The sequence below is a fragment of the Alnus glutinosa genome, chromosome 1 (assembly GCF_958979055.1).
Source record: "Alnus glutinosa chromosome 1, dhAlnGlut1.1, whole genome shotgun sequence".
In the NCBI taxonomy this organism is placed as follows: Eukaryota; Viridiplantae; Streptophyta; class Magnoliopsida; order Fagales; family Betulaceae; genus Alnus; species Alnus glutinosa.
Window position 1 is genome coordinate 47586599 of NC_084886.1, and position 22892 is coordinate 47609490.

The 22892-nt window shown below is 35.7% G+C and overlaps 2 protein-coding genes across 2 annotated transcripts; both read right to left on the reverse strand.

Annotated features, from left to right (window-relative positions):
- Positions 1–2042: 2042 nt before the first annotated feature.
- Positions 2043–7093, reverse strand: LOC133860954 (probable alkaline/neutral invertase F). The gene is made up of 4 exons (XM_062296639.1): positions 6356–7093; positions 4858–5289; positions 3780–4338; positions 2043–2335 (listed from the first exon to the last, which is right to left on the reverse strand). The coding sequence occupies exons 1-4, from the start codon at positions 7091–7093 to the stop codon at positions 2046–2048; spliced, it is 2019 nt and encodes a 672-aa protein (XP_062152623.1). The 3' UTR covers positions 2043–2045.
- Positions 7094–14382: 7289 nt separating this feature from the next.
- On the reverse strand, positions 14383–15227 carry LOC133879476 (uncharacterized). The gene is made up of 2 exons (XM_062318078.1): positions 15151–15227; positions 14383–15044 (listed from the first exon to the last, which is right to left on the reverse strand). Exon 2 carries the CDS (start codon positions 15041–15043, stop codon positions 14453–14455), a length of 591 nt encoding a protein of 196 aa, XP_062174062.1. The 5' UTR covers position 15044; positions 15151–15227; the 3' UTR covers positions 14383–14452.
- Positions 15228–22892: the final 7665 nt, after the last annotated feature.

The following is a 22892-nucleotide window of genomic DNA, read 5'->3' on the forward strand; positions in this document are numbered from 1 at the left end:
CGGGCTCCGTTTCGGGGAGGGAGATGGCCTTGGAGAGCATGAGAGGGCGGTCATCGTTTTCGTTGTCGAAATCGTCGTCGAGGTCGGTGGTGCTGAGGTTAATGCAGGAGCAGCGTTCCAGGGACGCGAAGAAGGCGGTGGCCACGTTGGAACCCACCCAGTATGCCACGCGGTCCAGCATCTCGCACGACAAGGAGCTCTGTTTGTTCTCCATCGTCCGATTTTCCTGACGATTTTATCAGAGACAGAGGAAGGAACGGGAACTTAAGCAAAGTTCGTTTCGACTGAAGCGCGCGGGGGGTTCCCAAATGTGGGATTGGAGTTATTTTATTTATTTTGTCATGGGGTTGGAGTTATTTAGTTCTAACAGTATTGTTGTTTGCAACTACATTTTTATAACAAATTTATTTCATAATGCTCATATTGCAACTACCGGCCACGTCAGTTTGTTGTGAGGCTGTTGTGAGAAATGAGTGTAAGGATCATTTCTCTTTTTAGAAAAAACAAAATAAAATTGTTTATTAGATATTGCGTGATAGAAATGTAGTTCTAACATTAATTTTAGTCCTAATCATTTCTCTAATTAAGTAATGCTATAAATAACACATCAATATCCCACAAATATTTTGCTATACTAATTATTGGATAGGTATATGTTTTAACAAAGGCTACCATTTAAATATTAGTACGGTATATTGCATTTCTCTCATTCAAAATATGCCTCGATACAAATTATATCAGAGTTTGTAAACAAAAATTAAAAAGAAATGCGCCAGGGACTTATGGATTTTTGGCACTTGGTAGTTGGCACAAAACCGATTAAGACGATTGACCGCCAGTTAAGGTGGTTAGAGATAATGTAACAGAGACGACACATCCAAAAGGTACGAGAAATGGCAAAACTTCAAAAGGTCCTTTAACTTTTCTCGAACTCCTACTAAGAAACAGTGGTAGCAGTGCATCGAAAAAATAACCGCAACGACAAGAAGGGCACTAAAGGAAGTTGGATTGAAGCCACCAGCGAGAGGCACCGGTGCGTTGTTTCCTTATCAGTTGCATTGCTAGGTTTTGGTGATTGATTGATTTCTATGTAAAGAAGATTTTGAGAGTACGTTGGTGAGTGAGTTTTCTTGTGAGAGTGATTATGATTACTCATTACCCTATATGCTTGACACATGATGGGCTAGCAACTCTCTGATTATTTTCCACTTAGTGGGTTGATTGGGTGAGCTTGGGGTAGTTTATATCCACTCTATTAGTATTAACTATGTGATCTAAAGGCAACTAAGTACTGATATTATGTTTAAAAAAATTTGGTGGGGCTTCAGAAAAGACAAAAAGAAGAACCTCACTCTCATATCCAGGAAAGTCCACTTTTGGATCTTCCTTTAGGCAGTGGCAATTGGCAAAGATCCTCCATAGTCCCTTTCAGTTTGGTTTGTAGCGGGTTTCCTCTTAGTTCTTTTCCCTTGTATTTTCCTCACGTTGTTTCCTGGGTGGTTGTTTCAGTTTGGTTGTTTGTCTGATAAAGTAGTTGTTATGGCTTGGGTTGTTTACGTTGGTTACTAGTGTACGTGCTGGTGTGGTATTCTAGTATAGGGCCTGCGTGGCTGTCCCCCTTTATATATCAGTTTTGTCTTCACTCCCAAAGTCATCATAATCATTGAAATGCACATATTGGGGCTAACCTGAATCAAGCAAACATTCACGTACAGAACGAATTCTTCATTCCTAAATCCTAAGTATGTTTAGCTAACGGAATAACCAAAATTATAAAATCAAATTAAAATGAAGACAAAATTTCTCCCAAAACTTTGAGATCATATCTCAACAACATAGAGCAACTAATCACCAAAACTGTTTCTCAATTGTAGATTGACAGTCTCAAAAACCAATCAGAAAAAAGAAAAGATAATAACCGGCTACTGAGATGCTAGCCACCCATGACATGACTAAGCAAGGCATCTGTAATAACCGAATGGCTGCTATTGCAATTCAACCTCTACCCCTAGCTTGGCCCTTGTCTCTGCGGTAGTGCCGCTTACTTAATATGAAGCAGAACGGGTATGCGTGCTGTTAGCTATCCTCTTGTCCTCTTCAAGAGATATAAGGAGATTGGCAGGATTCTCAATCATCATCTTAGCCACCAGGTAGCCGGAAATGCTCCATGTCTGGTACTTCCTAGCTTGCTTTCCAATGTAACGCCCAGTCTTACCATCATAATACTCAGGCCAGCCATCCTTGGAAAGGCGTTGCTCTGCCAGCTCAATCGCCCGCTTTGCAATTTGAGGCCTTCCAGTCTTGATGCATGCTGCTGTAAGTAGCCATAGCAAAACTACAAAAACACCCCAGACAACCAGATGATTAGTAATCATCAGTGGCACGAATTAAACATGATAAGCTACGTGAACAGGTATTTACTCGGCTATCAAAGGGCATGCTCATTTCCTAGTCATGGTTCCAGATTAATGGATTGTCTTCGAAGTGCCTAGGCAACATGGAAACCATGCCCCCAAAATGTTAGGGAATCACATGCTCACATATATGAAATGCTATTCTATGTCACGAGCATTGGATATGGGGAGGAGTCAGGTGGGCAAAAACAAAATTAATGTAAAATTTTCAAATAAAAATTGATATATTAAAATTAGGTTGAATATGTGTAATATGATTTCAATAAATTACAATCTGTGTGAGACTATATAATGTAAATTTAGTCTAAATGTAGTAAAGACACTGTTAATATGATAAAATAAAAGATGGATTCCTATATGATACAAAAAGTAATATAAACAAGAAGAAAACTTTTATCTTGTATTTTTTTTTTTTTTTAAACCTCTCAAGGTAGTTTCTAGAAAAAGAGAGAGCAAAAAGCTAATAGAACTGGTGAAGAATAAACAAAGAGACAACATTTAATTTATATAGTATTACAAGTCTAACGATATCTAGGAGAAATAAAATCACTAGTAAATTAGAAAGAGATCGAGAAGTTAGAAATTCAAAACCTAGTTTTTAAAAGAGTATATTTTGAATGAAAACTTATTCTTTAAAATGCTTGAATGTTTTGGTAAATTTTGACAAATAATATATATTGTGTATTTGACATCTAGCAAATTTATGAGATTATGCTTGAATAAAAATATTGGACATCTATGAGCATACATAGTTTTCTAAATATAAAGAGTAATGCTATAGGTTACCCCATGTCTTCATTATGTCTCTTCCAAAACTGATGTCTTCTAAAACCACAATTGAATTTGTGATAGGTCATTATTGATTAATTTTGATCAAATAGTAATTTGAAAAGCCACATTAGTTTTGTGAGGATATAAGGAAGACATGGTGTGACATTTAGAATTATTCAAATGTAAAACCTAATATATAACAAAATATAATCAAATATATGAGTTTAATATAACAAAATTCACAAAATATTTTTGAGTATTTAGAGGAGAAGGAAAGGAGGAATATTAATTCACTTTTTTCATGATGAAGGGTGAAGGCGACATTCTGGCTCGGCCCGATTTCGCTATCAATTAGAAAGTCTCGGTACCGGAACACTTGTTGTATGATTTTTGTGATGAGTGGTTAACTAAAATCCATTTCATGTTTTACTTACTTGAAATGCTACAAAGTTAAAACACAAGCATGAGGCAAGAAGCCCGGAATCACAGATGTAGTAAGGCTCCAAAGAGTCGGAAAATTTGACAGTAATCATTTAACACAAATAAGGTGCAGCAATGGAATTTCATTCTGAGATTTGTGTTCATGATATTCACCTGGCCAGGATCCTCCGTTATGGTAACTCCACCGTGTGTTCTTTGGATCAAAACCTGTGACAGATCTCCATTCATGTCCTTCCAATGCTGGGTAAACTATCTTCAAAGGCATCTCCCCAACCAAGTCCTCCCATCGCTCCTCAACAAGATCCATTATTGCAGTAGCTTGTGCACTTGTGGCTAGACAACTCAAAATGGCAATGCAATTTCCAACTAAAAACCATCGAAAGTCCATTCGAGCTGGGCTGACATTGCCAATCAAATACCCTCCTCGCAAGGGCATAAAATCAAACACCCAATCTGGAATAGACTCTGGGATGACATTAAATTTATTGACAGCAGTGTGTGAGTACTCCTCAGTTTTGTACCGGTATATGTTATTCAATTGTGTAAAGTCGAGCCAATAGTACTTCTGGATGTGAAAGCTGAGAGCTTTGATCCGCTTATCAATTCTCTCAATCAATTCCTTACCATCACGCTCTGCTTTCAGCATCTGCCTCGCACACCTTAGTGCAAAATAAAATAGGGCCTGTATCTCAATTGGATACCCATATATTCCCTGTTCCAAAAGCAAGGAAATGTGTTACCATTCAGAGTGAAAATTTCAAAACCTTCAAGCACAAGAACATCGCCACTTCTCTTGGAACCTCAACTATTGCCACTACTAATTGTTGAACATCAAGTTACAGAAATTTACACAGCCAATTAGCCATAAAAGTGAAATACATAGCTAAGATACCGTTGCTTCTCAGCCATAAAAGTGAAATATACACAACCAATTAGGTATATATAAAACTTCCTCTTTCCTGATGGTCAGGCTTTACTGGTGATGATACTTCATTGGTACAAAAAGGAGGAAAAAACTCTATCCCTCTTGAGGCACCAAGAAGCAATTTCAAATCAAACCCTTAGAATATAATAGGAATTTAGAAATACCATCCAATCCAAACAGGCATTCATATAAGGTTTCCTAACGCCTGGAACTTTGCCATTTTGTTTTAATCAATACCTGCAAACAAATTATAAATAAATACTGCCCTCAACACTACAGAAAACAACTAACAAACAAAAGACTTACCATCCTCCTGTCAATCATGCTACAGCCATCTGCACATAGAAGTGTTGGGAAAGTATCAAAGCCATCCGACAGGCAAAGATTGAGTATTAATTTCATTCCCCTCTGTACCTCAGGACGATCTGCCAATGTATGATCATGCGTGCACTTGGTATATGATCTTAGAAGTATAATCCACCAGAACCCTGAATCAACTGGTGCAACCCTTCCAATTGCACTGCCACCAAAATCTGCGACCAAAATTTCCTTTTGACGGTGAGGGTCAAAGAGAACTTTGAAACTTGCAGGCATCACCCCTTCTCCAAGAGTAAAGTTGTCAATCCTCTTCTCCCAACCTTGGAGGTGGAGGGTCTTCAAAAGGAAATGTTTTACAATATCATGTTCGTTTCTCATCAGGCAAGCTAAGCCACTAGGAACAAAATCTCTCACGAAAACCTGCAAGTTCAGGTGAAAAATATTTTTGGAACAAGTTCAGGTGAAGTGTCATGCAGAAGAAATGATGAACAAAATCAGCATTGAAGAATGTAAATAGGTAGAAAATGGCACGTTTTATGTCATGGTATATATCATATATGAGTAAGCCCACACATATTTTACTCATTCAAAGAGGGTCTTGGCACTTGGTTACTTTCACTCCATCACCACAGACTAATCCTCTAGTGAATCAAGTATTCAAAAGTTTTAAAAAAAATCTGATTTATTTTCAACAGTCCATTTAGTTTTATCAGAACTGTGGTTGAAACAAACAAATCAAGCTACTAATTAACACCTTTGATCCAGTGAAAATGAGCCATCAAAATGTTTGATCATAAATAATTTGCGTTCTCTTCTTAGCCCTTGTTTTCATGTAAGTATGACATGATAATCTGTACACCCTTATGATATTCTCTCAGTTATGTAGAGACCAGAGAACTGTGAGATGTCCAAGCAAAACCACATAAATTGACAAAGACACCGGAACTTGAAAATCACAGAGAATCAATCAAAATAAGCACATAACAAACCAAGTCTTGTCCACAAATTTATTTGTGCAATAATAGCTTGACGCCTAGTGGACAAATTGCATGGCAATGCCAAAATTCCTAACACATTCTAATACACAATATATCTTACACCACTCAATGAAAAGAAAGCACAGAAATGCCAAAATTCAAATGTCATATACAGATCAGAATAGACAAACTAGAGCAAACAGCCTCTGAGATAATTCAAGAACAAGCAGATTCAATGGCATCGAGATGATCCTTTGAAACGCGCATGCAAACTTATTATCATCAATAAATCAATGAATTGTTCACACAACGACAAAAAGGCTCTTAAGAATTTCAAAAGAAAAGTCATTATTTTAGTGGCGCCAAAAGCATCATTTCAAGAACATTACACCTATATAAGTAGTATCACCAAGAAACAGAGGGAACTACTGCATTGCTCACATGTAACGTAAAACCAAGATAATGCCTCAAATTCTCAAGAAAATCCAAGAAAGCACATTATTTAGTACCTGATTGTAGTTCAAATCCTCAGCGCTTGGATCCATAGCCGCGAGCGTCCCCACGGGCTGTCCTTTGAAGTACACGTAGGATTTCTTGAGCCTCTCCCAGGCCTCCTCCATCATAGCACAACCGTTCGGCGAATTGTCTATCAAATCCAAAAAGTCAAGGTTCGTGCTAACACTCGGATACGGCCTCAGCGTCGCGATCTTCGTCAAACTCGGATTCTCGGAAAATGCCACGTCCTCGTCGCTCATTGTCACACTCTTCTTCCCCTTAGATTTTGATAACTCTACATTCTCTGAAGAATCCGATGGTTTCATTGGTTTCTCTTTTAATTCATCCGAATCAGAAATTAGAGATTTCTCATCGGATTTCGAAGATGGACTAAAGACTATATAGTCGAACGATTTTTCGATCAATTGCAGACCGTCTTTTTCCAGAGAATCCAACTCTTCCTCAGGCGACGTTGACTCCTTTTCAGTTTCCGAAAGCGAATTTGATGGCTCAGCTTCAGAGATTGAACTGACCATAGGATCGAGGAACGATTCCGCGAGCTTATTCTCTCCGTTCGGTGACTCTGATTGCGACATTTCATTTTCAGACCGGCCATTCGAACTTTCCGGCAAATCTTGGAGATACGTAGGAGTTCCGGTGTCGGAGGTACCGCTCACCGTTGCAGGCCGCGGAGACAGAGATGCCTCTTCTTCCCTAGCAGCGGCGAGAAGTTGTAGCAGAGTTTGAGTCATTCTATAGAGAGAAAATGGCAGAGTACGACTTTAGAGAGAGAATATACATTCTAGAGAGAGAATAGAGAAAGTTACCTTTAGAGACGTTCGTCGGTGTCGAACCAAAAGAGTGTGCCCGTACAGATTAGAGAGAGACTTCTGAGCGAGAGTGTCCGTACAGTGTACAGAGAGAGGAATTCGCAGCAAAAAGAGAGGGAAGGAGAGTGGGAGCGAAGGCTATTTATTGGCCCAGCTAGGATTTTCAGAGGATCGGAAGGCATGGTGCAGTTTGTTGCAGTTTCAGTTTTGGCGGTTGGGGAGAGAAATTCAAGAAGTCTGAGCGTATACTGTGGTGAATTAGGCCTGTTTCTATAAATATTTACGAAGATGCCAAGAGAATCATAGATTGGAAACGGATGCTCTCCCTTTCCCTTGAAATGGGCCTGTTAATGTATTTAGAAGGGTAAAGTGGTTATTTAGAAGAGCCGGTTAATGCATTTTTGACCTGTGGGGGAGCCGGTAGGGCTGTAGATGAACAGAATCACTCGTTAATAGACTTGGGCTTAGCTCAGGATCTTCATTTAATAAACAAGCAGAACTTAAACAAAAATTTATGGTGATTTTTTAAATGAGCTGAAAACTTATATAAATTTGACTAGACTTATATAACTTTGTTTTTATTATTTTTAATTTTGTAACGAAAACATATTAAGTACTTAAAAAATTATCTTTGTAATGTAATAAATATTGCTTGAATTATTATAATTGTGAGCCTTAATATATATATATATATATATATATATATATATAAAATGTGTGTGTACGAGTAAATTTATGTGTGTATGTATGTATGTATATATGTACGTATATAATGAATATATATAAATATATACTATAAGACAAACATATAAATTCGAGATTAGATTGTTTAAGAATGGAGTTAATTTATCTAATTAATTAAATAATAAATATTAAAAAATAATTCAATAACTAATAATTAGTATGATATTTTAAAAAAAATAAATAAAAAAAATTAAACAATCACCGCATTTACTTTATGAGATTATATTAATATTTAAGATAAGAGTTAACTTATCTAATTACTCAAATAATAAAATTTTCTTAATAAACAATGATCTCATTGTGTAATTTTCTTATTTTAAATTTTAAAATTTTAATATATATATATATATATATATATATATATATATATATATATATATATATATATATACCCGGTTACCGGTTATAATTGAATATATATAATTGTTAAAACCAATAACCGCTCCGATAGAGCCGGTTATCGATTTTTTCTAACTGGATACCAAATCGATTTTCTGGTTAGTATCCAAACTACTGGTTACTGGCTGAATATAATCGGTTGGATTTACACCCCTAGTCACTCATGCTTTGTCTTTTAGTTTCAAAGGCGAGACTATAAATGTACAGACGAACGGTTATATTTATACGTAGGGAAGTACCTTATTTTTACCACTTGTACTCCTTTGGAAATCTTACTGGTATCACATTAATTCTGTGAGATACTAAACTAATTTGGGGACGAGTTACATACTATTTGGATTGGTGTTTAATGTTTATGCTCATTTTCTCGAGTCAGTTAGGATGGGTAAAATTGATCAGTTATATAATTAACTAATTTCTAAAAATCTAATAGGATTTTAATAAAAAATAATTAAAATCCACCTAGGAGCTATAGACGTACAGCTAATGCGTCAATTTGGTGATGATAATAATTCTAGCAATTATGAGATAATTAACGTGAGCTTACTTTAATTTATATCCTCTTAGTACGGAATTTGGGGTTCAGCTTAATTAGAACTTGGAGAACTCATGAGGAATTGAGGTTGAAGCTGGATTGAAACAAATTAATCAACTTATACTAGATTTGTCACGTAATGTCAAGGAGTCATAAAAAAAAAAAAAACAAAACAAAACAAAACAAATTAAAACAAAACAAAACAAACACTACAAAAAAAAAAGCATATTCTAGACGGTTTAAAACCGTCTAGAAATGCAGAAAAACCGTCCGGAATCAATTCCGGGCGGTTTTTTCTAGACGGTTTAAAACCGTCTGGGAAGATATGTCGCTAATTAAGGTTCGGGAAGGTTTGGGTCAAACCGTCCGCAATTCCAGACGGTTTGGTCAAACCGTCTAGAACTGGTTCTGGACGGTTTTGGGTAAAACCGTCCATAAAATTTTGGACGGTTTTGCCCAAAACCGTCCATAAAATTTTGGACGGTTTTGCCCAAAATCGTCCAGAATTTGTCTTTTTTTTTTTTTTTTTTTTCTTTTTTAAATTATAATTATAATTATTATTTTAATATAATTATTGTTCTTATTTTTATGTCCGGTGCAGTGGAGCTTCGTCTACCGGCGTAAATCAGCTCCGGTTCCACCGGAAATCCATCGGAAAGACAGGCTTCCACTGGTCCTTCTTCGACTTCTTCGGTCACTGCCGGAAATCCATCGGTCAAACCCAAGAATCACAAAACAAAGGAAAATTAATTCCCAAAAAAATCCCAAAAATCCCACCGCCACCGTTCCATCAGCTTCTTCTCCAATCCACCACACCCATGCTCTCGTACTACCCATCAGACATTAATTCCAAACCCAAAACAAACACAATCCAAAAAAAAAGAAAAAACAAAGAGGGGAAGAGAGAACTGGGCGGAAATCCATGTATTCCGGCCGGATCTCTCTCTGCATTCCGGCCCCAGATCCGGCCTAGCGTGGATTTTGGTTGGATCCGGCCGGATCTGTCAAACCCACGCACATAAACCGGCGTCGGTTTGACAGATCCGACCGGATCTGGCTGAAAACTAATTCTCTCCAGCCGCACATCCAGTCACCGACTCCGGCCATGTCCAGATCCTGTCGTCCCGCTCCCATCGCCTGTCTCAGTCGCCGGACGGAGAGAGAAGAAGAAGAACGAGAGGGAGAGAGAGATTTTTTATTTTTTTTTTATATGAAGGGCCGGATCTGATCGAGTCTTTCTTTTAAAATAAAGAAAAAGAACAAAAAAAAAAAAAAAAAAACAGAACCAAAAAAGAAGTTCAGAGACGGTTTTAGGAAAACGTCTAGAAATTTCCATAGTTTAAGAGACGGTTTTCCTAAAACCGTCTCAAAATTTTAAGACGGTTTTTTTAAAACCGTTTGAAAAATAAAAAAATAAAAAAATTCAGACGGTTGTTTTTAAAAACCGTCTGGAAAAAAAAAAACAAAGAAAAAAATTCAGACCTTTTTTTTAAAACCGTCGGTAAATTTACAGACGGTTTTTTTAAAACCGTCTGAAAATTTAAATTTCTAGACGGTTTTTCCAAACCGTCTAAAAATTTACAGACGGTTTAATTAAAACCGCCGTAATTTTTTAGTTTACGGACGGTTTCCAAAAAACCGTCAGTAAATTTTATTAAAACCGTCTAGAAAAAAACCGTCAATAAATGTTAATTTTTTAGTAGTGAAAAATTTCTTACAAATAAATTTGTAGGAAATTTTAGACAACCCACATATAAAAGTGACATGTGTCATTTAAACATGTGAAAAATACATGTTTTTTTTATTAATGCTATTAAAAAAGCATGTGAGAAACACATGCTATTAAAACAACATGTTATTCCCACATGCCATGGAACACATGTCAATCTTATACGTAGGTTGTATGAAATTTTCTACAAATCAGTTTGTAGGAAATTTCTGTCAAAAAAAAATAAAGCATGGAAAGAAAAGAGGAGAGAACGGAATAGAATCTTCTCAATTTCTAATGAAATGGAAATTATCCATAAATAAGATTTTGTTTTAATGTATATAACAGTATATATGGTGTCATGTTATTTAAAAAAAAATTTATATTGTAAAAATATATTCATTATGTGGCAATATCTAATACATATGAATCATAAAATAAATCATCTCAATTTCATCGCTTGATCCGAGAAGAACAAGTTTTGATCTAATTCTTCTCATGTCTATGGGCCGAATTGGGTCAACTGTGGTCCAAAAGACAATTATCCAAGTTGTATTAATTGTGTTAACAGATCGGTGAAACAATTAACCCTCCTTTTTTCTTTTCTTCTTCTTCTTCTTCTTCTTTTTTTTTTTTTTTTTTTTTTTTTTTTTTAATTTTTTTAATTTTTTTAATTTTTTTTTAAAAAAAATTATTTGTGGGAGAAATGTGCTATTAGGAGTGAAAATGTAGGCAAATAATAATCGTCCGCATCTGTTATCCGTCATTCGCATATGCGGACACAGATAGTAGTTTTAAAAAATGTAGGCAAATATAGGTGTAGTTAAATATATATATATATTTAATTAAATTCATTAAAACGTCGTTTTAGATTTGATAAGTTTATGACTTTTAGGTTATGTTAAGTTTTTTTTTTTCACTATCATCTCAAAGTCATACCTCATTACATTTACTTTTTTTTTTTTTTTTTTTTTTTTTTTTTTGTTTTTTGTGTAATCTGAATTCCGATTACTCTATGAAACAACGACCATCTATGACTGATAATCGTGAATTGTGTAAAAAATAAAATATTAATTTATTTAAGCTTGTATATAATCTTAACCTTATTATTTAATATTAAATAAAGATTTAGATAATAATTTAAAACGCTCATTACCTCATATGCGGATAGCGGATAACAATCACATTCAAACATCGTAATAACCATGCGAATGCGGATACCCGAAACTGATAACTGCATTACGCGGATGTGGATGCACATATTGCTAATATTGGCATCCATATTTTCACCCGTAGGTGCTACTACGATTTGGCGAGATGATTCTGGCCGGGGTAGCATGATTGTGACCAAAAAAAAAAAAAACTGATGGCTGTGTTTGTTCACTTTGTTGAGACTTGGCTATTGTTTTGTTGAGAGACAGTTGATTAATTTGGCATGGTGTGGGAGAGATGTACTGGTGCAGAGAAGGGAGACTGAGGTTTTTTTCGAAAAAAGTCGCAGAGAGGCAGCAGACCAAAGAAGTAGTGGCATTGGTTGTTTTAGGTTTGATACCATGTAAACAATTATAATAAGTGAAAAAAATAAATAAATAGACTCCAAAATAACTACAACTGAAAAATTAACAAAATATGTACGTAAAACAGTTGACATAAATATTTGGTTACGAAGTGTAAACTCTTTGAACTCAAAGAAGAAAATCACTTTGGAGTAGCCAAACTTAGAAAATCAATTAACCACGAAAAATAACGAATTACAAAATGTTAATACTCACAAAATCTTTATAGTTGTCACACTCTTGAATTACAACAAAGGACCCACTTATCTCATTCTCTCTCAAAATCTCTTAAAAGTTCTTATTTTTTATCTCCTTAACTGGACTTCAGTTAACTTCAATTGTTAAGGATGATGGTAAACCAAAAACCAAAACTATAAGAGAGATGTTAACACTTCAGGTTTAAAACCATCTCTTAACACACTAAATTCTATAGTAGCTGTCTAGACATGCACGAATAAAGGAATTCTAGCTTGGAAGATTTAACCATCCGAACACCGTCTAGTTGTCTAGACACGGCTTTTGGCTGTTCAGATACAAAGGTTGTTTGAGTATTTTATCAGTTCAATATTCATACTATTGATATGTCTTCTTTTAGTATAATCTTTATACTGAGCTTAGACTTGAGACTTACAACAAAATATATTTTGATACTGAATTAGTCAGCCACACTAAAAAGCTAACATAAGGTGTAAATAGAAGATAGTAAAGCAAAAAGATATTTTGGTGGTTCGGCCATAGAGGCGAACATCCACCACTAAGTAATTGCTCTAAAGATTAGATTTTGCTCTTATTATCATGAATATTCTTACAATACAAATGACCCATTTTAATTAATACAGGAAATATATAAGTTAGATGAAGTGGAACAAGAAAGGTAATCAATATTCCCTAGAATTTGTCCTAAGAGCATGAGAATGGAGGTTATATATGTAACTAGATTTTTAGGAAGCATTCCCCACTCAGGGATGGAACTAAGAATTGAACTTGAGGAGGGCTGGATTGTATTAAATTTTTTTAAATTAAACAATAATGTTTTGTGAAGATTCGGTCACTACGTACGTGTAATATTCAATTAATTCTCCAGATTTCAGATACTAAACCTCAAACCGCCTAAAAAGATCAAGCTTATACAGATACAATGTATGTGCAACATAGATGCCAAGCTTAATTAACTCTTTAGCACTAAAACAATTTTCAGCTTTCTTTGCAGCCTTGGTATCGATCATTAAGTAACCTTTCAAGAGTACGGGGAGAAATTGAGAGTACGTACAAACAGGTCAAGCTGCTAATTATTAACATATTTGATGTTTTGATCCACCAGAAATGAACCATCGAACTCTCTCAGAGTCTCAGTTATGTAGGACCAAACGTAACGCAACTTATTTGATTATCGGTAAACATCAAAGAAGAATCGACAATCATTTTTTATGAAAATATGTTTTTGTGTTTTTTTTTTAATCTAAGTGCATAATTATATATATTTCCACACTCTTTTTTATTAGCTAATTGACAAAAAATAAATGATAATTTAATAAAAGTCTCTATTTACAAACTTTCAAAGCATAGATCTTAAAATAATCAGATTATAAATTAGATATTTTCCCTTTATTTAGCCCTTGCTTTCCTTTCCCTGATTGCATCTTTAAGATACTCTCTCAGTTATGTAGCGAAGAACTCTTCTTCGTATATAAAACCATATAATTGCAAATAAATTTATGTATATATATACTAATCAAGTTGTGAATTCAATTGACCACGTAATCATAATATGCAAATAACAAACCAAGTAGTACTGTCCAGTGTCGACAGATTTGTTCATCCATATATGCAAGCAAACAAAATATCATATAATTTCTTTTACAACAATCAATAAAGAGCTGGCCGGCATAGTGGCCAGGAGAAACGCTGAGAGGAATCTGAAGAAATCGTAAATTCTTTACACATTTTAATACACAATATATCTTACACCAATCAATATTTAAAAGAAATGCCAATAGGTTGATCGATCAGACGTTCAGTGATGAAAAAGAGTATTAGAGTATATATTCAAAGGTAATAAACCGAGTGAATCTGTTTTAATTGTTATCGTCAAGAAATCAACGAGAAACAGGATCCGTGATCGACTTAAGAATTGCAAAAACAAATTCATCATCTCAGTGGCGCCAAAATCATCGTTTCAAGAACATATTAATACGCCCAAAAAAAAAAAAAAAAGAAGGAAAAAAAAGAACAATACACCTATCATTAAGAAACAGGAAAATTACTGTATTGCTCAATGTCCATGAAGAGCGCATTGTTTTTACCTTTAATGTACGTACGTAGTTGAAAATTCAAGAAATTCAGATAATATTTTTCTCGGATCCATCGCTGTGAGCGCCCTCGCCGGCCTCTTCCGTCATCGCACTGCTCTCTTCCTCATTCACCTGATGGCCATGACCACCAGCCGGTGAACTCTCTATCATACCAATGTTCAAAAGGCTCAAATCAAAGTCAAAAATGGCCACGTTCTCCTTGTTCTTTTCCTCAGATTTTGAAGCCTGATCTCCTTTCTTCGGAGAATCTTGACATTTCACAGCCGAACTTGCGCTTCCTTTCTCCGAATCAGATATTAGAAATTTCTCATCGGTTTCGGAAGCTTTACCCCAAGCATCGTTTGATCTGAATGCCGCCAAATTGTCACGCTTATAAAAGCACTGAACCTCCAGATCAATTTCGCAAACGCTCAGGTCCAAATTCAGATCCCTGGACACGACCACACTGTGATCATTTCTCTCCATCGTGACCGGTTCCCGCGCTTGAGGAAGATTAGTCTCCGTTGTGGCGGGTGCCTGCGGCTCTGGAGGAAGATCAGTATCCGTTGTGGCCGGTGCCGGTTCTTTAGTCCGAGAGAGCTCTTCTTCCTCCGCATCGAGGAAATTAGGTGGATTCATTCTAGAGAGAGAGAAAGATACTAAAGAGAGTGAAATATACACATTCTAAAGAGAGGACGAAATACAATATGCATCCGAGAGAGAGAGAGAGAGAGAGAGAGAGAAACCTGGAGTTCGAAGTGTTTCCGTACAGATAAGAGAGAGAAAGTTCTCAGCGAGAGTGTCCGTACAGTTTACACAGAGAAGCTCGCAGAAAAGAGAGGGAGAAGGAGAGAGAGGGAGTACGGTATTTATAGGCGAGTGGATAGAGTTGCCAGCTGGGATTTCGAGAGCATTCGGAAGCATGGTAGTTTGTTGCGGATAGATTCAGTTTTGGCAGTTAAGAAGTTTGACTTGTAGTATACAGATCTGGCGTCTGGAAAGGAAATTCAAGAAGTCTGAGTAGGGATGTAATCGAGCCGAGTTGAGTTCTAAGATTTCAAGACTGGCTCGTTTATGAGTCGAGCCTAAATAGTCGAGCTCGAATTCGAGCCGAGCTATAAATTACATGTTCAAGCTCGGCTCATTTAAAATTCGGGCGAGCTCGAGTTCAAGCTCGAGTTCGTTGAAAATGACATTCGAGCCGAGCCGGGTTACTGGACAAGCTCGGCTCAACTAGAGCTCGATGTAAACTATTAAATTTTTCAATGAGTGATCAAAGCAGATTCAAGCCCAAATTTATGAACAACCTCTATGCATTTATTAATAACATAAATATATAATATGTAAGTATATAAGGCATATTATAAAATATATTACATAACTATAGTTTATAAGTAACAAATTAATAATATGTTATTATATATAACTACATAGTATAAACAATGGTATATGTATAATGTGAACAAATAGTAAATCTAATATATTCTATATAACTAAGTAACTATAATATAAGTATAATATATAACTATTGTTAACCATGTGTGATGTGATATATGTGTTTATATATATATATATGCTAACTATTTAATATTGTTATATTGTTATACTAACTATTAATAACTTAATATGTTAATTTAACATACTCAATATTGTTATCAAAGTATTATAATTAATATGTAATACTATATATATTATACTATGTTTACTATTTACTAATATATATGTAAGATATGAACGAGCTAACGAGTCGAACTAACGAGTCGGGCGAGCGATCCGGTCGAGCTTTAAACGAGTTGAGCTCGCGAGCCCCCATCGAGTTTTGTCGAGCGAGTCGGGTATGTATCACTTACTAATCGAGCGGGTTTCAACAGTAACGATCGAGTTTCTACAGTATCGAGCTCGAGTTCGGATCGGGCTAAACCGAGCGGGTATCGAGCGGGCTGTCGAACGGACTGGCTTATTTACATCCCTAAGTCTGAGCGTGCAACTTTGGTGAATGAGGCACGTTTTTTTATTGTTAGACGTTACGAAGATGCTTCAACTAATCGGATTGACTCTTTATTCTTTTTTACAATTATATCTTATATAAAATTATATTCATAATTTATTTTAAAGTAATATTATTTAATAGACTATTATACGACTTATACAATTAATACGATGTGATAGTGAGAATTATTCATTAAATCAATACTTACAAAAAAAAAAAAAAAAAAATGAATAATTGACTCTCACTGCAATGTTATCTCACTTCTATGAAAATTGTATAGCAGTATATTAAATAGGAGAAATGATTCCTATACTCATTTTTCACAACAGCCCCACAACAAGCTGATGTGGCTGGTAATATTTTATTATTTTTTTACAAAAAGAAAAAAAAATAAAACAAAAAAAATAATAAAATATTACCAGCCACGTCAGCTTGTTGTGAGGCTGTTGTGAAAAATGAGTGTAGAGATCATTTCTCATTAAATAGTGTTAGTATAAAATAAGTCGTTGTGCTTTCCATGCTTGCCAATTGCACATATCACGGTATCACCCATATATGGATCTATACTATGGATCCCCTATACTAAACTATATAAAATAATTGAGATTATATGACCCTAGTTAACATACGCATTATCAAATTAATATCAGGTTCAAGTAACTTCATATATAAGACGTAACTTTCTGTTAATACTAAAAACCTAGCACGCGTTTGTTGAGAAAATTATGTACTCCACACGTATTATTTAGTTGTTTGCTTGCTTTATTCAGAAGTACTTAATTAGAGATAAAAAATTTTTACAAACTGATTTATAAAAAATTTCATACAAATCAACTTTTAATAATGACATGTACGTGTCATCTGCATGTGAGAAAAACATATTTTTTAATTACATATAAGTACTTCTTACATATTTTTAATAGCTTAAATAACACGTGTCGTTTTTAATTATTGGTTTGTATGAATTTTCTATAAATATTTCTTGCTTTATTCGAAAGTACCCAACTAGCCGAATCAAATGGCAGTTGATTTGATTTGACCCTGATTGGTTTTTTACGTTGATTGGCTCGGTTTTGGTGGCCAAAATTAGTCACAAGAGTATGTACGATAGAATAACTTATTTGTCAACAGACCAAAATATGCCATGATTTTTATTTTGATAATTATTGTCTCAAAAGTCTCTAAATGTGATAAATACATATACGATGAATATATATATATATATATATATTTTTTTTGTTTTAAAAAAAGATTATATATTTTTTATAATGTCAATATAGCATTGTGATGTGATCAATTTAGATACATGTACACATTTTTATTGGTACGATGTAGACAATATGGCAGCTGTCAAGTCTTGTACGTGTTAGAAATTAGATGGAAAACATATATAAGAGATAATTTATTTGTCACAACAGTAAAACTCGGACCATTTAATTGTCAAAATTAAAATTTTGGTCATTATTACAAAGGCAAAATTTATGGACTTTTTGAACAACTTCCTCTGTTTTTTTTTTTTCAAAAATAAAATAAAAATTCAGATCATTATTTTCACGAGTGCATTAATTATCTCCATTGCACATGATCAAATTGAACCATCTTAAATGACCTAAATTATCTTTTGCTCAGTAGAAACCATCTTTCTTTATCTTATCTTTCCCTGTATTTCTACATACATTTATCTTTTTTCTTGTATTCCTAGCTACATGCCCATGCTCTTAACATCCCTTAAAAGATCCATCCATAAAAATTGAGTAAATTTGATGCACGTTAGCGTCAACCTACTGCAACCCCTCCCTCCTATATATTTTCAGGCTTAATGGAGCTGACAGTATAGAAAACAAAATACTAACACGTACGTTCAGGGATATTTAAGGAGCATAATAATGATTATAGTATTAATTATGTGATGGTTACTTAGTAGATGTCCTAGTTGTGGTACGTAACGTGTTGGTAGTTTTACAAAAAAATATATACCCACTTTATTGCTGCTTATTTTACGTTTAAGGTATTAGCAATAACACTCTAGGTTAATTAATTATTACCAAAAAAAAAAAATCAATTTAATTAAAGAAGTTTTGACATGAACTAAACCCATAATTTACGAGTTGATTGTTCAAGTTTAAAGTTTAGGAAAAATATTACAATTAATTGACCTCATAGTTTACTCAAAATATAACTAGAAATGAGAGTGGGTCTCATAATCCGTGATCACCACGGGCAGGTGCGGGCAACCAAGTGTTCATATCAACAATATCTTACTGACCCAGCCACAGCGGAGGCATTTGCAGCTAGACTGGGGGCTGATTTCTGTAGAAATTTGGGATTCCAGTCGGTTTGGATGGAAGGAGATGCTCAGGCTATCGTATCAGCAATTCGTTCAGACGGGGACTGTCCAGAGAGTTACAGGAGTTTGAAAGTTTCATTATAGACACAAGGGGAATGCTTTGTCAATTTACCTCTTGGAAGATCAGCTACGTCAGGAGAATAGACAACGGAGCAGCCCATAAATTGGCCGGCAAGAATGGCAGTAACTCAGAAGGTAAACCAGGTCTGTATTGAGACGGCCTATCCATCCGGACTCAATCTCAGCTATTGTACGACATGATCGAGAACTTTCCCGTATTGTTTAATGAAATTTAAGACAATTCTCAAAAAAAAAAAAAAATTGAGACGTAAATATAAATTTAGTTGTAATTTTGATGAGAATTCTACCCAATATATTATTTATTATGATCACATAGTTCAGACTTGAGACTCACGAGTCACGACAGTATTAAAAAAATATACAAAACAAGACACTAGCTAGCACAGGCATATATAGTTAAAGAATACGTTCATGCAGATCGAGACGCATGCCACTCACATGAGTCCATCGTCATCTTTTGATTTTGCTGTCGTTTGAATCGATCATGTGAGTTATCGGTGACCGGCGCGTGGTTATCACACGTCAGGGAGGTCTTCCTCTTGAGCAACGTATGATGGTCACTCTCCGCCTTTTTTCACTGTGCAAAGGTGGCACCTAGGACAAGGAGGCCGATCCGCTGTTTGGTAGCTCCGAGGGCGGCGCATGCCGTACACGCGCGGGCCTTCGGCAATGACAGTGCCCCTACAGCCTAATCTGTTTTTTTTTGTTAGTTGTGTTTGTGTATTCATTTGTTTTTATGTATGGTTCAATTTTTATTGGAATTTTTATTGTAAGAGGAGCTTAAATGTAATTCTAATGAGATTTGTGATTCTGCTTAGGCAGTTGTTTTTTAAGTCAGATCTTTCTGGCTTAGAGTGTGGAAGGTCTTATCGACGTCCCTCATTTTTCAAGTTGTATACCTTCGGGCTTTCTAGTATCAATAATAGCACATGCTATTTGTTCAAAAAAGAAAAAGAAAAGAATATGTTCATGCTACATGCAAAAATGATATAAGTATATACCGTCAAATATTCAAGCATAGTAGAGAAGGCTACTAATTAGGATTCGTTTGAGTTTACAATTTTTAAAAGTGATTTTTAAAAGTGTAATTAAACGTTTGATAAAATTGTAGTTTGACATTTAAAATCGTATATTAGTCTTTAAAATTTACGTTTTTAAAAAAATATCCGCTTATTTACAATTTGAAAAAGTAAATTTTGTGTTTTTAAATCATAATTTTTTTAAAGCACAATTTTTAAATAATTCTTTTTTTGCTAGTAAGTTTAAAAACACATTTTTTTTTACGTAATCGCAAGATCGATAAGAAATACCGAACAGAAACAAATCTTTTCCAGTACTGAATGCACAAAGAAAACATGCAAGTCCTCAAAACGATCGATATTCCTTCGTACTCTTTAAGGAAAACAACTTTAGAACAGATCGATGCAAACGTGTGCAACATAAATGATATTTTCAGCTTTCTTTACAGCATTGGTATCATCAAGTAATCGCCCAAAAGATGGGGGAGAAATTGAAAAGATATGCTACCCAGGCTTGCACCAGTAGTACTTGTCGATCGATCGAACTGAATTCGCATATGATGCCTCCATCCTCTGCAATAGAATAGGAATTGTAGCTATTTTCCAATTTATTATTATTATTCTTAATTATAACGTAAAAAAGAAAAAGAATGAGAAAAGGTTTACCGGGAACGGGGTAGGGACAAGTAGCAACTAGCAAGGGTTTTATAGTAATCTTCGCTATTATTTAGACCCAAACTGATCTCTCTCATGATCTTCTTCGTCCCCACAATACCCTCCATTGTTGTTCTCCACTTCTTCACTATTCTCATTGTTGTTTTCCTTCGATTTAGAACACTCTCCTTTCTCCCAAAAAACTCGAAATTTCACAAGCAGATTTGGAAGACTCTCCGAATCAGATGTTGCAGAATATTTCTCATCGGATATGCAAGCTTTATCCACGTTCTTATTTTTCTCCGTTGTGACCGGTGCTGCCTCTGTAAGAAGATTAGTCTCTCCTTTCTCCCAAAAAGCTCGGCATTTCACGAGCAGACTTGGAAGACTCTCCGAATCAGATGTTAGAGAATATTCCTCGTCGGATTCGCAAGCCTTAGCCGCGTCTTTATTTTTCTCCGTTGTGATCAGTGCCGCCTTTGGAGGAAGATTAGTCTCCGTCACCGTTGCCGGCTGTGAAGCAAGATTATTCTCCATTGTGGCCAGTGCCGGCTCTGGAGGAAGATTAGTCTCGGCCGTAGTGATCACCAGTGCCGGTTGTGAAGGAAGATTACTTTCCGTTGTGGCCAGTGCCGCCGGCTCTGGAGGAAGATTTCTCGCCGTTGTGGCCGGTGCCGGTTCTTGAGGCCGAGAGGCCTCTTCTTCCTCCGCATCGAGGCAAGGTGGATTCTTTCTAAAGATCCTAAAAAGACACATTCTAGTCTCTAGAGAGAGAGCTTTAGAGTTCGAAGCGATCGAGGGAGTGTTTCCGTACACAGAGAGAGATCAGGGACAGTGTCCGTACAGTTTATTCAGAAAGAAATTCGCAGCAAAGTGATTGGAGAGAGAAATGGTTCATGTGCGGCGTGCCAGCTGGGATTTCCAGAGTATCGGAAAGTATGGTAGTTTGTTGCAGTTTCAGTTTTGGCGGTTGGAGAGGAAATTCGACGAGTTTGAGCGGGCAATTGTGATAAAATCAGGCATTTTTTGGGTATTTACGAAGATGCCATTGTGTGCTTCAATTGAGTTGTGACAGACGGCCTTTGCGCTCCTGCCCCCTCTTGAGAATTTGGATCCTCTATTTAGTGTAAAAATAGGGTATAATTGTTTTTTCATATGAAAAGATAATTATATCTTTCCTATTTAACTAAAATGAGAGAATTTCATTTATTTGAAATCGAGACAATTCTTGTCCACCTCTTGGCAAGTAGGCTGATGACTTGATAAATAGAGCGAAGCTCTTACCCTTGCCATGTATGCTTCGCCATATCACAAGCCACATCACTTAACACGTTATGAGAAAAGAGGTCCACACATTTCTTAGCGCAAGCAAAGCACCAAGTATAAGGACAGGCTTAGAAATTCGAGTTGGCGGGTTGGGTTCGTGTCAACCCACCGAGTCGGAGTGCGGCCCGATTAACAACCTGATTAATAATCGGGTTGGAATGGGTCAACCCGATTGTGATTTTTTTTTTTTTTTTTTTTAAATAATAATAATAATTCAAAAAAAATGCCATAGACGGGTTAGCGGATCGTAAACGGGTTGGTGGGTTAGAAAAATTTTAATCGGGTCACGATCGAGTTGACCCGCCAGCCACGATCCTAATCGGGTCATAATCAAGTTGACCCGATTATGACCCGAACTCAATTAGCCCAAACTTAAACCTTATATTTTCGTGTTGTGTTCGTGTCGAGTTCGCGGATCGTGTCAAAAATTGTCAACCCTATATAAAGAGTTCCCTATTAATATAAAAAGAGGATGGATGAAAGAAAGGTCGTTCTTAAAATGTGTCTAGACGTAACGTAATCATCCAAAAAGTATGAGCTTCAAAAAAAAAAATAGCGTCATTCATCTATTCGCACCTTTATAATCAATCATTTCACGGGATATGCGTGATATTTCTGAAGGTATTTTCCTCTTAAATAAAACATCATTGTTGCCTGTATTTTAAGGGACATAAATCAATTCAAATTTGCCTGTATTTTAAGTAAAATACAAATGACCCAATCAATTAATTAATCAGAATGGACTACCTATATTTATTTATTTTTAATCATTTTATCTTATCCAAAATCATTCTCTTATGGTTCGTTTAGTACACACAAAATACAACATAAAATAAAATAGTTATTTCATTAGTGGGTTGCATCTTTTTTTGCGAGACATCTATTCAAGGGTTCAGAATCCCATGGAATTCCTCTCTCTCGAGAGAGAGGGGGTCTCGAGCTCGAAGTGCCTCAAAGCAGATAAGCCCCGCACCCTAGGCTGACGGGAGCTACTGAGCACTCCAAACCCTGCACTCCCCTCTCTCATTCCATGCTCAAATTCGCTAGAATCAGGCAAAGAATTCTAGGGGA